The sequence below is a fragment of the Pholcus phalangioides genome, unplaced genomic scaffold (genome assembly GCF_987345545.1).
Source record: "Pholcus phalangioides strain wild (caught in Gottingen) unplaced genomic scaffold, Ppha-v1.0 ptg000042l_1, whole genome shotgun sequence".
NCBI classification, from domain to species: domain Eukaryota; kingdom Metazoa; phylum Arthropoda; class Arachnida; order Araneae; family Pholcidae; genus Pholcus; species Pholcus phalangioides.
This window is the reverse complement of record NW_028301628.1, coordinates 8,740,894-8,756,466: the sequence shown is the minus strand read 5'-3', so window position 1 is coordinate 8,756,466 and position 15,573 is coordinate 8,740,894. Positions and strand designations below refer to the sequence as shown.

The following is a 15,573-nucleotide window of genomic DNA, read 5'->3' as shown; positions in this document are numbered from 1 at the left end:
CAGTTTCAAGGCGCCGCGTCCATATTGAAATCACTAAAGTGTTTAGGAAAAAATAATCTACGCATATATATAATATCGAAGAAATTTAAGCGATGAGAGCATTCAAACCCATTCACTTCGATCGACACCACGCGGGTATCGCGAGAGGCCCCGGGGCCGTACCCGGGTGAGCCCCATGCCTTAAGACGGCACTGGGTAGTGATCTCCGAATGAACTAGGGGAAGGGAGGTTGCGAGATATTTTCCAAAAGGACATTTTTTTATTTTTTATTTTTTGCAACGTCAGTTTTTATACGTCAAAACTGAAAAAAAAATGCTTCAGCTCATCTGAGATACGCACCATACATGTATCATATAATGTAATTTCTGTGGGCAGATGGCAACATGTGATAAGTCACTTTTCCCAAAAAATTGAGTTGTTCGCATTCCGGAGCATTCTCTTGTCAAAATTGTGGAAGGTGGCAAAATTTCGTCTTTCTCTTTCGGTACATGAGGAAACAACGGATGTCAGTTGTAATAAGTCAAAAAGCCACAGTATCGCATTTTGGCAAAATATTGTTTACAAATTTGCCATCGTGAAATTTCGAGAAAGTGACTTGTAACAATTTTCCATCTGAACACAGGTTTTATCAATGTAAGGTTTGTGCAATTCATTCGGGATCCCGATTTACCTTATTTTTATAGGGCCGCCTGAAGAACATCCGGCGTCCTGTTATGCTAATGCGTTAAGACAGCACTGAAGTGAACTAGAATCTTTTATTCCTTGCAGAAATCGAGAATTGAAATTATTTACCCCACCTTATAAAATCTGATTAGGGTGAAAAAAATTGTCTCTATAAATATAAATATTTATCTCACATATTTGTAATGTTAAAAACCTTTTTTTTACCCCTTTGAATTCATTTGAACCAGTGTTTCTCAAACTTTTTTTAGTCCATGGCCCCCTTTGGACCATATTTTCTTCTCTTTCTCCCTCCCAGGTCTGATCCAGAGTCCCCTACCCTCATCCAAGAGCAAGAACCTTTCTACTTATTGAAATGAATTGAGTCAAACGAAAAATTTATAATTAAATTTTAAATTTCATTATAAGGGATCCAGGGGGGAAGGTGTGTGTGATCATCACTCCCAACAGTCACTTATGTGGGTGAATATAGGTGTGAGTAAAATGCGGAACACCAGCCAATGAACCTTGGAAGGGATGATAAATGGCCTCTCACGACACATAACCCTGAGCCAGCGTCAGGGTGATGGGCTAGGGTTTTGTGAGCTTGTGCTTTCTTTTTTTTAAGGGGGGAGGGGATTCATAGCCACATCTAAACATCATGGGTCTCAGGCAAAGTGATATTCTGGCGCCCCCATAATAAGCTGGAAGTAACAGCACGCATATATATATACATACTTACATTCGAAATTCATAGTACCAGATCTTCTCATGTAACCACCCCCCCCCCCCCCCCATGGGCATGACGTCCTCGACCAGGCGGCCGTAGCATACTTTCTCGGGCCACTTGAAAAGGTTATTATATTCCGCTCAGAGTTTTGGGGTAATGCCTCGGTTAGCCCAGGCAAGTCACGGGCCTGCCCTGGACCGTGCCTGAATGTGCCTTTGGGTTAAGATGGTCCTGGATTCTGAAGGTAGTCACATTTTTTTCATGCTATATTCAACTTCAAAGTTTTATCTCTTTTTTCACAGCTCTCTGTGGCCCCTTCACCAGTTGTCGTGGCTCCCCTTCCATCTGATTTTTACCCATGGGCCCCCACAAGGGTGGGGCTGACAGGGCTAAAGCCGTGGAGCCCAGGACGATTCTCCTCATTTATGTTTTTTCACGCTTCAAATTCACTGCAGACGAACCCGTGGAAAGTCTGGTCTGTGCCCTGCTTCAGGATATGGGGGATTCAAGGGCACCCCTTCCCAGTACACCCGACCACGAGAGGGAGTATGAGGCTCCAGGTTGAGATACACAGATTTGAAACTACTACTAAACCACACATGCACCTCGTCCACATTTCTCTCTAGCATTTGTAACGAACTGCATGTTGGAATGTGCGTGTACGCGTTGTGAACCTAAAGTGTTTTTTGTTGCTGTTTAATGATTGCGATGTTTAATGTTGTCATCTGCCATCAATTTTTCTAACTGTGACTGAAGTGCTAAGATTGAATAACTGTACCGTTGTAGGCCTGTTGCTTTAATGCAGTCAAATCTCGTTTTATAACGAACACTTTTTCTCCAGAATTTACATAGGCACAAAGCAAAAACCTGAAATTCCTTTGTAACGAAATTTCATTATAAAAAAGTGATTTATCCAGTCTCTTGAAGCTCGTTATAACGGGATTCAACTGTAATTATTGACGGGGAGATCGGCTCTATTTGAATCTATTGCGATTTACAGTAGTGCTTCACTTCTCACCCATTGGTGATAATTATCTCTCAATTTTAGCTATAATCAGCAACTTTCCTCTGGCATAGTTTTTTGGTGACAATTGGCGGTATCTCCTGATTTTCCCGTATTTGTTTTTCTCGAGAAAGTACATATAAACTTATGGAAGGATATAATCTGATTTAGTCCGTATGAAATATGATCAGTCATTTCAACACCGATTTCCGATAGAGGAAGGAGGGAAAAAAAACTGCTTTAAGAAAACGGAAACGTATCGAATGAAACCATGGCGTCCAATCGAATGTGTCCTTATCGGATACAACGAGCGAATCGCGGGTCGTGTTTTATGCTCGCGTCTCGAAGTCGGTAGATAGTCGAGCGATGGGGAGTGATTTCCGGTTCGTTAGCAGATATTTAACTTACAGCTCGTTGGCAGCAGCACGAGCAACAGCGAGTAGAGAGAGTGAGTGAGAGAGAGGGAGCTTTTTCTTCTCTCATCGTATTGTAATCGCTATCGAAAATGTTACGTTAGAAATTGGCTTTTGTTGTTTTTTTTATGATTATTATTTAGAGGAGAGTTTTTTTTCCTCGTAATTTCGAACTGCAGCTGTTTTTTACTCGTAATTATTTTGAATTTTTTTTTCCGATCGCTGCCATCATTTTGCTCGGGGAAAAAAAAGGTAATTCTCCAATACAAAATTGTATTTTTTTTCCTTTTGTATATTTCAAGCATTAACATACTTCGATATCGTTTCTCATTGGTAAAAAAAAGGAATGAGGGGGAAAGAGACGGGGAGAGAAAAAGCACGCTATATATTATAATATTCAAGTAATAATAGTGAATTGTAATTATGATTATTATTTCAATTGATTTATTATAATATAATTATCCGGAGATGATTATTATGTTTTTTTTTTCGAATTATCGGAGACTGGAATGCGACTTCGGTCGTAAAAGAAAGGAAGCTTCAGGTTGATGAAAATAGAGGGGGCTCGTGAATTTCGATAACGGCGAGTGTTGGATTTAAAGCGTTATTGTTAAATTATTTGATTAGTTGCGATAAATTGCAATTTCTCATCCAATTTCCATATGCTTAGCCGATCCGATCATGATTTGTTTTCGTTAGTTACTTCCCCCTTTGTGTGTTAAAATGTCATAATTGTAGTATGCACGTGAATAAATTGGCCGTATGAAAGAAGAGTTTTCTAGAGGACCCGTGGCCCCCCACCTCAAAATTAGGGTGGGGCTTGAGAGGGCCTCTCTTGTCCGAAGCCCCGGGATTGATCTCGGTTAGAGCCGTCTTTGTTTTTTTTTCTTTCCTGCATTACATATAGAGGCCTCCCCTGCCACTAAGGATCCAGCCCCTGGGCTCTTAGCTTAAGGATATGTGTGGGGGGGGGGGGAGGGACATAGGCCATACTATGAGGAATCCTTGTTAGAACATGTTTTATCTGCATTATGTATTGTTATGGAAGCCCCCCCCCCTCAAGGGTGGGGCTGACAGGGCTCTAGCCTGGGGCCTTAGAGGAATTTTGCAATTTTTTTTGTTTTTCCTCCAATATATATGTGCTCAGTAAATTGTTATAGAAATACATTAACATTTACTCTAGAAACCTTTGTGAAAAGACTAACATGGGGGCCCATTATATGATGCAGGGCCTCCATGAGCCCCTCCCATATTAATGATTCATTTCTTGTGACCCTCCTCCCAGTTTGAGTGAATGGGGGGTGGGGAAGACAAGACGCGAGATAACTATATTGCAGGACTGAATTTTCCTGTCCCGAAGAACTGTCCAAAATCTTGAGGCTTTGGTGACATTTTTTCCTTAGTGGACACTGACATTAAGTCAGAGTTTTGTGTTGTCTAGGGTTGAAGCTACGGTTGTATTTTTTGTAAAATGAAAAAATTATATAATGCGGAAGAAGTAGTAACCTTTTTCGCAAAAATGCATGCAAGAGGTATGAAACGAGTAGACATTGATCATTAGTATTGTAGCATTTTTTTAGCTTTTTTTTGCTAAAGGAATTTTTTATCCAGCTTAAACCAACGTTCCAATTAAATCACACATAAAATATTTTAAGCGCTAATTCTGTTTTCTTCTAGTCGCCAGTCAAGCTCTGCTATGACGCTTACACTGGTGTTTATCTTGAACGTGTATTATGTCAAATTTTTTTTGGCGATTTCCTTTCTTTCTAGCCTGTTGGCATTTTTCATCTTGGTCTGCAATGGTTGGCCATTTTCTGCTGTGTGAATTTTTTCCCTCTGTCAGCTTTTATTATTTCCTTAGGTTTCTAGATTGATATTTCTTTTTTTTACTGTGAGGTCACCCTCAGAGACAGCTAGTAAATGAAAGGTTTTTGTATAGAGTCCATCGTTTGAATTAATCTAATCCGTTAGCACATTTTGAGCTTTTTTTGTATGTGATATATTGTACATACCGTTTGATATTGCAATATACCATATGCTGTATTGTACATTCCGCCCAGTATGTTAAGTAATTTGAGTTTTTCTTTTGTTGGAATATCTCGTTTTGAATTTTTCTCTCAGCTTGTACGTTTCGTATTTTTATTTTGATTAATTTTTTTCATCAATTTTTGGTGTTTAACAAAGATGGAAGAGCTTAGGCAATTTCGCCCATTGTTTTGACACCAATAGTATAACGCAAGTTTTGGATCATGCAGATATGAAGTATCCATCTATGAACATTTCCCAGAAGTTTTGCATGTTGGGAAGGGATGGTAACTGTTACCACATTCTGTTGAATACTATTATTACCGAACCACACATTCCACTACACAAGGGTGTAGTGATGGGAGGACTTGGGGGTCTGGTCCCCCCCAAAATGTTAGGAAAAAAGGGGAAAAGATGGCCAAATCTATTCTATCACTTTGGTCCCCCCCCCCCCGAATGAAATTTCTGGCTACACTCCTGCCATGACGGAACTTGTAACGAGTTGGTATGTGTTTGAATGTACTGTGTATGCTATAAACCTAATGTGGAGTTTGCTTCTGTGTAATGGTTGTTTTGTAGTGCTGCTATCAATTTTTCTAAATATGAGTAAAGTGTAATGATTAAATGTTTGTACCATTGCAGGCCTGTTGCTCTCTGCGGCTAGACTTTTTAACAGGGAGATCGTCTCGCATTCGTGTCTCAAAGTTGGGAACCGCAGAAAACCAACTTCAGCGACCACCATTGCGGCAGTGATAGAATTCGAACCCGGGTTCTCGCGATGCGAGTCCATCACTATGACCACTTCACCACCACCACAACAGCTTTGTTGAATACTAGAACTTTTAAGTGGGATCCCCCAGAGCAGAATATGCTGAAATCTGCAATGTATGTCACAGAATGATCTGGAAGAATTGATGCAGAAAACACTATTACGTTGATTTTTACTGCTGAATATTTCCGGTCAGGCGATGGCTCATTGTAGAATTCTGCAGATTCTGATTTGGGGAGTGGGGACATTAAAAGGTACCTGCAAACGATATCGGCTATGTATAAGTAAGTGAGGAGACTGCTCCTGTCCATGGTATTCTTTTAAAGGGAAAAAGAAGCTAGGTCATCTATGTAAATATATTGTGGGTTTAGAGATGCAAGGATGTAAAAATTGGAGAATAATCGATGTATTCATTTTTCTTTTAAATAATTTAAACTTTTTTACTAATTTTGTTTATATTATAAAATATAAATCAGTTTTCATTGCCTGAAACATTTACAACAAAATAATTTTTGGCATAATCATCCCCCAATGCCAACATTTAGTTCAAGAATGTTCTCAAAATATTCTCTTGCGTCATGATGAGAGGTTTTAAAAGTTTGATTGCAATGATTTTAGAAACATTTAATTAAAACCTTCAAAGTTATTTTAAAATTAGATACATTTTCAGAAATTAGTTCAAAGCAAAGAGCAAAACTCAAAGTCGATTGACAGTGGAATAATCGCCTTCATTCTAAGAAGATACAGCACTGCTGTTTTGTTCAATGTATACACACTTACATTCTGTATCACTTGTATTTCTTTGCAAGTTGTGCAATTCAGCCGTGTTGGTTTCATTTTCTTGCTTTTATACTGTAATATTGTGGGCTATAAACAAACTTCAATATTCCGTCTTCTTGAGGGAGACATAATATTCTTGAGAGTATTCTCTCAAAGGACTACTATTATAAATTTCCAGAGAATATTCTTATCCTAAAATAATTATTCTCATGGGCGGAGATACGGGAGGGGGCAGGCATTGCTCCCAGCGTCAAAGGTAGTGTAGACTAATCTAATGTATATATGAATTGACATCGTGCCCCCCAGACTTCCAAGTCTATCTCTGCCTATGATTATTCACAAGTTATTTATAGAGATTATTTATTATAATGATTGTTATATATTACAAATATTCTTGAGAATACTCTCTGGAAAGACTGCTTTGTAAATAACTGAAGAATATTCTCTGGAAGGACTATTATAAACAACTATATGCATGGTTGTGATTTTTTTTTTTCTTTGAGTCACCTAAATGGAGGGCTGTATACCAAATTTTCCAATTTCAGAGAGTCTCCTGCGGGTTGCATACCGGAAATTAAAGTACTTTTGCAGCTATCTAGCAGCATTCAAAGACGACGTTTATACGGCATATTAATTCCACTTCATCCCTAAAAGATTGTTAATATGCATTTTTAAAAAAATCTTTAAGGATTGGAATGGGCGTTTAAATTGTAAAAAAAAATTTGAGATCGGTGGGGGCAGGGGAAACAAACCTGTAAAAAGTCTACCTTGTATATCCAGTTTTGTCATCTAGCCACTATGTGGTCGTCACTGTTTCGCATAGTACAAATCAGGAGCGCATTATGCAGAGGAGGGGGAAAAGAATTTCTTCTACAGAAATTCCGGGTCACTAACACTCAAAGAATTTTAAATTAACAGATAAGATGGGAATGCATTTTCTTTTTCAATGTTTTTAATTTTCTACAAAAAAAATTTTTTTTTTCCCTATAGAAACAGCTTGTGTTCCACAGAGTATGCCACAAACAAAGATGTTTAAAATATTTTTAATTATCTTTGGGGGAAGGGGCACATGTCTCCCCCCCCCCATCATGAACTTCTCTGTTTGGAACCTGCAATTGCGCAGTGGTAATCTGCTAAATATGATTTTCTAAGATTTTCCAACTTTGAGTATATCTATCCCTTTGGGAAAAAAAGCCCTGTTGCCACGGTCACATAGACCTGCAACCATGCCCCCCCCCCCTTAACATCCTGGAACAGGGCCAATAGACTGGGATTTTTGGCAGATCCCCAAACCAGACTTTTCGCAGGCTCTTCAATAGCAAATTTACAGCATGAAAAAAAAAAACATTTTGTGTCCCAGGCCCTTATACGTCAGTATTTCTTGAAGTCATGTCAACCCCACCCTTGTGGTGTAGTTCATACATACAATGCAAATATGCATACATCAAATTTCAAATCCACTAATTAGCAATTCAGAGGATAGATGGCACCACCTACTGAGCACAAAACACTCTGAACGCTGGACACTCTCTCTATTAAGTTTTAGCAACACAAATCTGACATAGCTCTTATATTCGGGTGAGAAAAATATGTGGCAGTTAAATGGTGGTGGTAGATTAGAGTTGTGGGCCATGGAGGGTGGAAAAAGAAAATCATTCCACCAGGAAAGCTGTTTGCAAGGATCTAGATGAATCGAAAGATCGGCATCATTGAGAATTGCATTTGCTTCAAATTTAATTAGAAGACATAATTGAAAAAGAGCTAAGGTTTTTTTTTTCCTCCAGAAATGAAAAACCAATCAGAAGGGAATTTATAGAATTTTATTAGTAAACATATTTATACGCCTAACTAAATTATATTTCTTTCGGATTTATGACATGTTAAATTCTTAGTGTTAATGGGTTTCTTCGCAAGCTTTCTCTACTAGGGGTCAATGAAAGTAAAAGAATCTAGTTATAAGCCGGTAAATTAACCTGTTTTTAGAAAATTATTTGATTCACATGGATACCAGTGAATGATGGGGGAAGGACCCACTTTCAATCAAAAAGGATCCCAGATTTAATAATAACCCGAGTCCCAGGTAGGGTTGGCAAGGTATTTATTATCAACGGTTTTTACCGGTATTAATACCATGTATTACATATCATATTTTTTTCCCTTGGTTTTTACCACCCTGGGGAAAAATGTTTTTTTACCACTTTCAAAGAGGAAAAAAAAAAGTTTCTTTTTGATGACATTTGATGGCCTCGACAACATCAAAGCTCAAGTGTGTTCCTATTACCCTTGTTACCTACTTTTTCCATAAGTAGTATTAAACTTTTTTAAAACATCTGAGACTTGGCGCATATTTTTTTTCCTTGCATGAATCTATCTCATCGTTACGTGGATGTCCTACTATGTTATTTTGCATGTAATTCATTCAAATTAACTTGCAAGAGGAAAAAAAATCTGCTCGTTTCATTTAGTGTATTTGAAAAAAACTGAATAGAAATTTTGAATGGGTTCGAAAACAACTGCAACAAAAATCCAGTGAACTAGTTTCTTCCAATATATCTTAATTCTGCAAGACATCGAATATCTATGATTTAAAATTATAATAATTCATAATTATTCAGATTTTCGATTCACAAACACATTCTCCTTAAGGTTGAGCACTCATGGTGTACAGTGTGTGTGTGTAGGGGCGGAGGGAGAGGGAAACAGGCATCTAGCAACATTCAATATACACACGGCCACATTTACAAAAGTTTCAACAGCTGGTTGATGTTAAAAGGAATTCTGGAAAGACAGAAAATGTAACTGCTCTTGTGGGGAATCGAACCTGTGTCCTTCAACTTACCAGGTGAGTGTGCTAGACGACTCCGCTACGAGGGGCAACAAACCTCAATTTCGCCTTAGAGTTTGTATGTATGCTGAACAGGAACCTAACTCATTCCAAAGCTCACAATTACTGACACTACCACCAAATGTCAATTTAACCAAAGATGTCACCCTCTGCTATCTGTACGAAGGTTTCAGGTTTTCTCGAGGTTTTTATCACACACACAAAAACAACTTCACACCATAAGTATTTTACTGCAAACTGCTATATATTATGTTCATTGGTTGATTTTTTTATTTTCAAACTGTGGCGTGGATTTTTCGCCCACCCTGTATAAATTATGCATTTTGTCATATTCCGTTTGTGGAGAAACATGAATGTTTTCCTTGTTTAGATTAGTGTGTAATTAATGGGAATATATCTTTTTGTTGTATTGTTATAGATCTTATCTTACATTGCTGCGAAGTGAAGGATGGCGTGTGCTACGTTGAAGAGGAGTTATGAATGGGACCCATTGCAGAGCCCGAGTGGCGGAACCCCAAAGAGGAGAAGATGCAGTGCTTCTGCGTTCTCCCCAGTGTCCAAACTGAGCAAGTTCAACAGCGACAGCCCAACGCCTTTCGGAGAGGTCGCCAACAAGCTGACGTCCGAACAGATAGCTGCAAACATTAGGGATGAAATTAAAAAACTGCAGAGACGGAAGCAGCTACGCTTCGACTCGGAGGCCGGCGGGTCTTCCTCGCCGCCGTCGTCCTCCTCTGCCTCCCCGACCCCGGAGTCGTCATCGAATACCACAGGCCTTCTGAACCCATCGTGCCGGGATCAGCCTCTGTTCACTTTCCGGCAGGTGGGGCTGATATGTGAGCGGATGCTGAAGGACCGTGAGAACGAGATCCGAGACGAGTACAATCGTATTCTCAACACGAAACTCGCCGAGCAGTACGACACATTCGTCAAGTTCACTTACGACCAAATTCAAAAAAGATACGAGAGCTGCACTCCGAGTTATCTCTCGTAAATCGCCGCGTAGGAAAAAAGAAAAAAAAAACTGGATTTAAAAAAAAGAGAAATTTCGTTTGCTTTATCCGAACTTCAAATTCTTGTAAGTCCTTAACGGGAAAGAAAAACGTGAATACGTAATAATATATCAAAGACTACGCTGATCTTTTTATTTTTTTTCCCCCTTTTTTATTTTCAAGCGTGAAGATTTCAGCTAGTTCAATAAATGTGTGTGTAAACCTCGATACAGAAGAATTGACATTGCGTTTTTTCCTACTCTTTTCCTCCGTCATACTCGTTAGTTATTTCTATTACACTTGTTTCCAAAAGTTGCGCTCGCAGCGGCTTATGTAATTTAATGCCATCTCTTTAACTTGTCCCTCTGGTTCAGGCGGTTAGCGGAGCATAAACACTTGGGCGTACAGTCCTTTCACTTAGAGCCTTTTGCACACATTACTGGCAGATATTGTGCTACCAAATAATTCTGTAAACACTTATGTAAAAGTTGTGGAGGTCACTCTTCGATTCCACACTTGGCTATATTATAGCAATATACCGATCATCGGCGGAGAGGATGGAAACCCTTGGCATAGCTGCTAAGTAGGGCCTTCTTAAGAGCATCATGGGGGGGGGGGAAGTGAGTTTTCTGAGGCTTTACCTGGCTAAAAATGCTTGCTTACAAGTTCATAAGCTTGCTCTCAAAAATTTCAATCAGATCTCGTTTTTGTGAGGTTCCTTCTCTTGCCCCTGGCTGTGCTGCAGGGCCTGGAAATTTTGCCTGTCGTGGCCATATTTGTGACCAAATAGGTATGTGAGTGACTATGTTTGCGAGTGATCACATTTTTGTTATATCATGTATAATCGATCAAAAATACTGATGTATCGAGATTTCACTGTATTAAAAAATTGTGTTTTATTCATATTTTTGCAACCTACTCATTATATTTATACAAGGAGTGAAATGGCCCATTCACTCGATCACTAATAAGGTCATTCATACAGTCATGCACTTGGTCGTTCATATGGTCACACACTTAGTCACCCGAATTTCCAGTGTCTGCTGTGGCTCCCTTGCACAATTCATATTTCATCTGTGACACCGTGGAATAGTTCATGAAACCACTTCAAAACATAGATAGGTAACGCGCACTCAAATCCATATTTCCTAACACAGCGACACTCCTGACAAAGGTTGGCAACATCCTTATGAGTCCTGACACATACTTCCAGAAACGTGTAGGTGTGCTGTAATTACGCATGTCACCAGATTTTGACTAGTGGAAACATTGGAACACAAAGTGCGGTTAATGTGAGGGTGGACATCTGCTAAGAAAGTGAGTTAGGGCAGGGTTGTTTTAACACAACCATGGGGGCTCCCTACCAAGTTTTCCCATACACTCTTGAAAGTCGTATTACCGAAATCTGTGTTGAGGGCCGTGCCAGCAAACTTTTTCCACCCACAACTCCCTGGCAACTTTTATCCCTAAATAGTCCAACTCCCAAATTTTGATCGTGACTAAAAAAATCCTTACTTTTTTAATAAGGAAAAACTATTCCTAAAGAATTTACCCACAGGAAAACGGACTTTCCTTCAGAATGATGTCACAAGCGTAGTTTAAATTTTTGCCATTGTTTTAAACCACAAAAAAAAGGGGGTGGCAAAAATTGCAAAGCGCATATCGGCTGGATTCAGCCTTTTAACATTTGGAATTACTTGAGATGACTGATCATATGTCCCATTTTGGGCCCCAATGGTTTTTTTTGCCACGATTTAATTTGAGAGTAGTAAAATGACAGGTAAATATACAGTAATTTAACCTACTGGTTGGTAATTTGGCACTAATAAGAGATATCACGTTTTTGATATGGGAAAAAAATCCCTGCAATTTTACTTTTATTTATGAAAAATGCAGGGTTAGCTTTGCTATGCCTGGTCGATCGCAGGGGCAGCTTGAGATAAAAAAAATCTACAGGATGTATTTTTGGTGTCCGGATCATGTTTTTTATGGCTCTACTTCCTCGTTTGGTTGCACAGTTGCCCCTGGTCAACCGGGCACAGGTCTCTGGACAACTGTTTGATTTTGGAATTGCTTCCATAATTGGTATATTGCTATAGTAGGCCAAGTGGAATCGACGAGCGATCTCCACAACTGTTACATCCATGGTTGCAGCATCACTCGGTAACACTATCTGCTAATACTGTGTGCCAAAGGCTCCATGTGAAAGAACTGTACGCCCAAGTACCACGTCTTTGGTTCCACTAACTATCTAATCCAGGAGGACACAATTTAAATGGTGTCGTTATGTTTTTATGAGCCAGCACGCGTTTAACTTTTGAAAGATAGTATATACTTATATGATTTATCGTTTGTGTGTGCACGAATTAATATTTTTTCCTCCCTCTCTGTTATTGAATGTTAAATATGAAACTTTTTTCAGTATATATTTATTTTCCTGTCAAGTTTACGTTATTTTTGTCGTGATTGAAATATTTTCTTTTGCAATCCGTTTGAAATTTGGAGGAGGAAGAAACCGGGTAAAAGCCGATATATTACCTAAATATATGTATACATATATAACTCGATAATGAATACCGCTGTTTATACAAGGTATGATCGGTGAGTAGGGTGCATCGCCTCTCCTTTTTTGAAAATGTGAACAACCGACACTCTGCCACACAATAGCATTGCATTCTTCCTTACATTTTTACTTAACATCTGCACCTGTTTCTAAATTTCTCGGCAGGTGTTCTTTCATGCAGTAGCTGTAAAGCGAGAGTTATCAGTGCATTGCGTGATGGAGCAGAAAATCAATGTGGAATTCTCTTAAAGAAAATCCAAGAAATTCTGCAAAATGTGTGCGGATACGAAGCTGCATTTTACAAGACGATATTTCAGTTCGTGGATTATACTGGAAACACCAAGTTTTGTCTCCAGTAAACAATTGACTAAAAATGTTGATCCACTCGCCATTGATTTTGTTTGTCGCATAGGTGATGAGGGACAAACCTTGAACAAAATTCACATTTACCCCAAATCCTTGGTCACGAGGATTAGGATGAGTCCATGAGGAAGATTCAATTCTTCCGCCATAATTCGGATGAACAAATGCCGATCTTGTAACACTAACTTTTGAACTCTGTCACCTTTATGCGATTTCTTACACGGGAGTGAGCACCACTTTACTGATTTGAAAACATGTTGCTGGCACCTTAAGTCATTGTTTCTCACCTGCTGAGATGTGGTCCGGTGCAGAGCCCTGACATCAGTCAAACTGTGTCGTGAGTGATTCACAGTTTAATTTTTAACCATTTATTTCACTTTAGTCACATGTATGACTAGGCCTTCCGCTTACTATGAAGAAATCATCCTGGCCGCAGGTTTCTAGGCTTGAGAACCACTGCCTTAAGTGAGATGTAATAGTGCCGCAAGTGAAATAAGTGACCCCTGTGAATGTGCCACAGGTCACTTAAGCTATCTGTAAATGTGTTTCTGGTTTATGCCGCAGATCACTGAAATGATCAGGGAATATGCCACTCAAGTGATGTGGAACTGCTTGTGGGGTCACATAAGTGACATAGAAATTTCAATTATTTTTACAAAATTACACCTTTTGTTGACCTATCCCAGGTCTTCCCTTGACGATGTTTATCTTTGACGCTTTCACGGAAGCTTATTCCAGTGGTTCACGAGATGCAATTTCATATCCGTACACATTTTGTAGGTTTTGTTGCAGTTGTACCCAATTTGAAACAGAATTCCATATTGATGCTCTGCTCCATTACGCAATACATTAGCAGCTCTCACTTTATAGCTGTCGCATGAACAAACATCTGCCGAGAAATTTTGAGAAACAGGCGCAAATGGTAGGTAACATGGAAGAATGCAATGCTCGTGTGTGTCAAAGAGCCCGGCTGTTCACATTTTCAAAAGGAACTGATTCACCCTACTTACCGGTCATACCGTGTATATAGTGTAAAGCGGCATCGCTTTTTTTGTGTATGTGTGTGTGTGTGTGAAGACATTGCGAGCTTTCCTGGCAACTTCGATGAGAACGATTGCTTCTCGCAACAAAAAAATTCTGGATATTCGCTGAGAGAGAGAAATCTCGACCTTGTGTGTCTTAAAAACGTCGATTAATGATGACGAATAATCGACGCTTGTTTTTTTTTCTCATTCCCCCCCTGGAAATATGTAGTCGAGGTTATTATATATATAGAAATATTGAGAAAAAATTTGTATCGTGTAATTTTTTGCTATTTTTTATTATGCTACGTGCATTTATTACAATGCGAAATAGTAGTGTGATCGATTAATTATGCTGTGGAGAAATTTTGAAAATGGCATATAACGGTTTAAATCCGAGAACTATTTATGCACGTGGTTATGCTATATGTAGCGTAGGAGTAACGAAATAAAATAAATTTTTTTCCCCTTCATATACATTTATGTTTGCTGTAATCGTGATTGTTGTGCTCATATGTTGATTGGGTATCCCTCAAATTCTTTCCAGAAAAATTGCGCTGTAAAACAAAAATCTGTGGTCTAATTTTTTATCCATACATATTTACTCTTCAAGGCAAAACATGCTCCCCCTGAGGGTCAAGTTTTGTCATCTGATGTGGCCTGTGACCTAACCTAATTTTAGTAAAAATTAAACAAACGACACATCTCCAGGTCATTTCACTGACCTGTGGTGCAGTTCCGCATCACTTGAGTGGTAGAGAATGAGCGACTGGTATTCACTAGCAGCCAAGGATTCTTGAGATGTGGGTCAAGACCCAAACTCATTTCCGAGATAGGTCGTTCTAATTCACCAACAGCTAGCGATTCCTGAGATGCGAGCTACAACCCAAACTTGATTTGCAAAGGCTTCCGAGATGAGTCATACCATTCATCATGGGGGTTAGGGTGGAGCTGAGCTGACAGGACTCCGACAAACCAGTCACGGCCCAGGCTCTGTCCCTCCAGGGATATAAGCCTTTTACCCTTGCGGGTTGGGTCGCGCTGGGGAGACAGGACTCCAGCACGACTCCTATTTTGTTTTTTCATACTATGAATTCACTAGAAGGAGGGACTTTTCCTAAGCACAATCCTGTTTTAAATGCACTTATTGGATCACTGGTTTTACTAATTTCGAAAAACAGTCCCACGGGTAGGGAAGCTGATTTTAGGTCACGGCTGAAAAAGATCGAGAACCTCTGACTTGAATGGTCCGAGGTATATTCCCATATCACTTGGGTGGCCCCATGGCATGCCTTTTTTTTTTCCATGTTAGCTAGTGGGGATTTTGCCCCCACGAAGAGAAGAGAAAAAATGGCCACTGCCTTTATTTGCTGCAGTATATTTTCTGAACAGGCGGGTCTATTGCCAT

At 39.4% G+C, this 15,573-nt stretch overlaps 1 protein-coding gene across 2 annotated transcripts; it reads left to right on the top strand.

Annotated features, from left to right (window-relative positions):
- Positions 1-2,806: 2,806 nt before the first annotated feature.
- On the top strand, positions 2,807-14,638 carry akirin. 2 transcript variants are annotated; one of them, XM_089255159.1, is made up of 2 exons: positions 2,807-3,058; positions 9,644-14,638. In XM_089255159.1, the coding sequence occupies exon 2, from the start codon at positions 9,674-9,676 to the stop codon at positions 10,217-10,219; it is 546 nt and encodes a 181-aa protein (XP_089111285.1). In that variant the 5' UTR covers positions 2,807-3,058; positions 9,644-9,673; the 3' UTR covers positions 10,220-14,638. The 2 variants fall into 2 exon arrangements, with proteins under 2 accessions (XP_089111285.1, XP_089111286.1); XM_089255160.1 differs by lacking the exon at positions 2,807-3,058 and adding an exon at positions 3,159-3,207.
- The last annotated feature ends 935 nt before the right edge of the window (positions 14,639-15,573 follow it).

What these genes read in the sequence shown, in the direction of transcription:
- akirin (XM_089255159.1), top strand. Translation starts at nt 9,674, where the DNA reads ATGGCGTGTGCTACGTTGAAGAGGAGTTATGAATGGGACCCATTGCAG.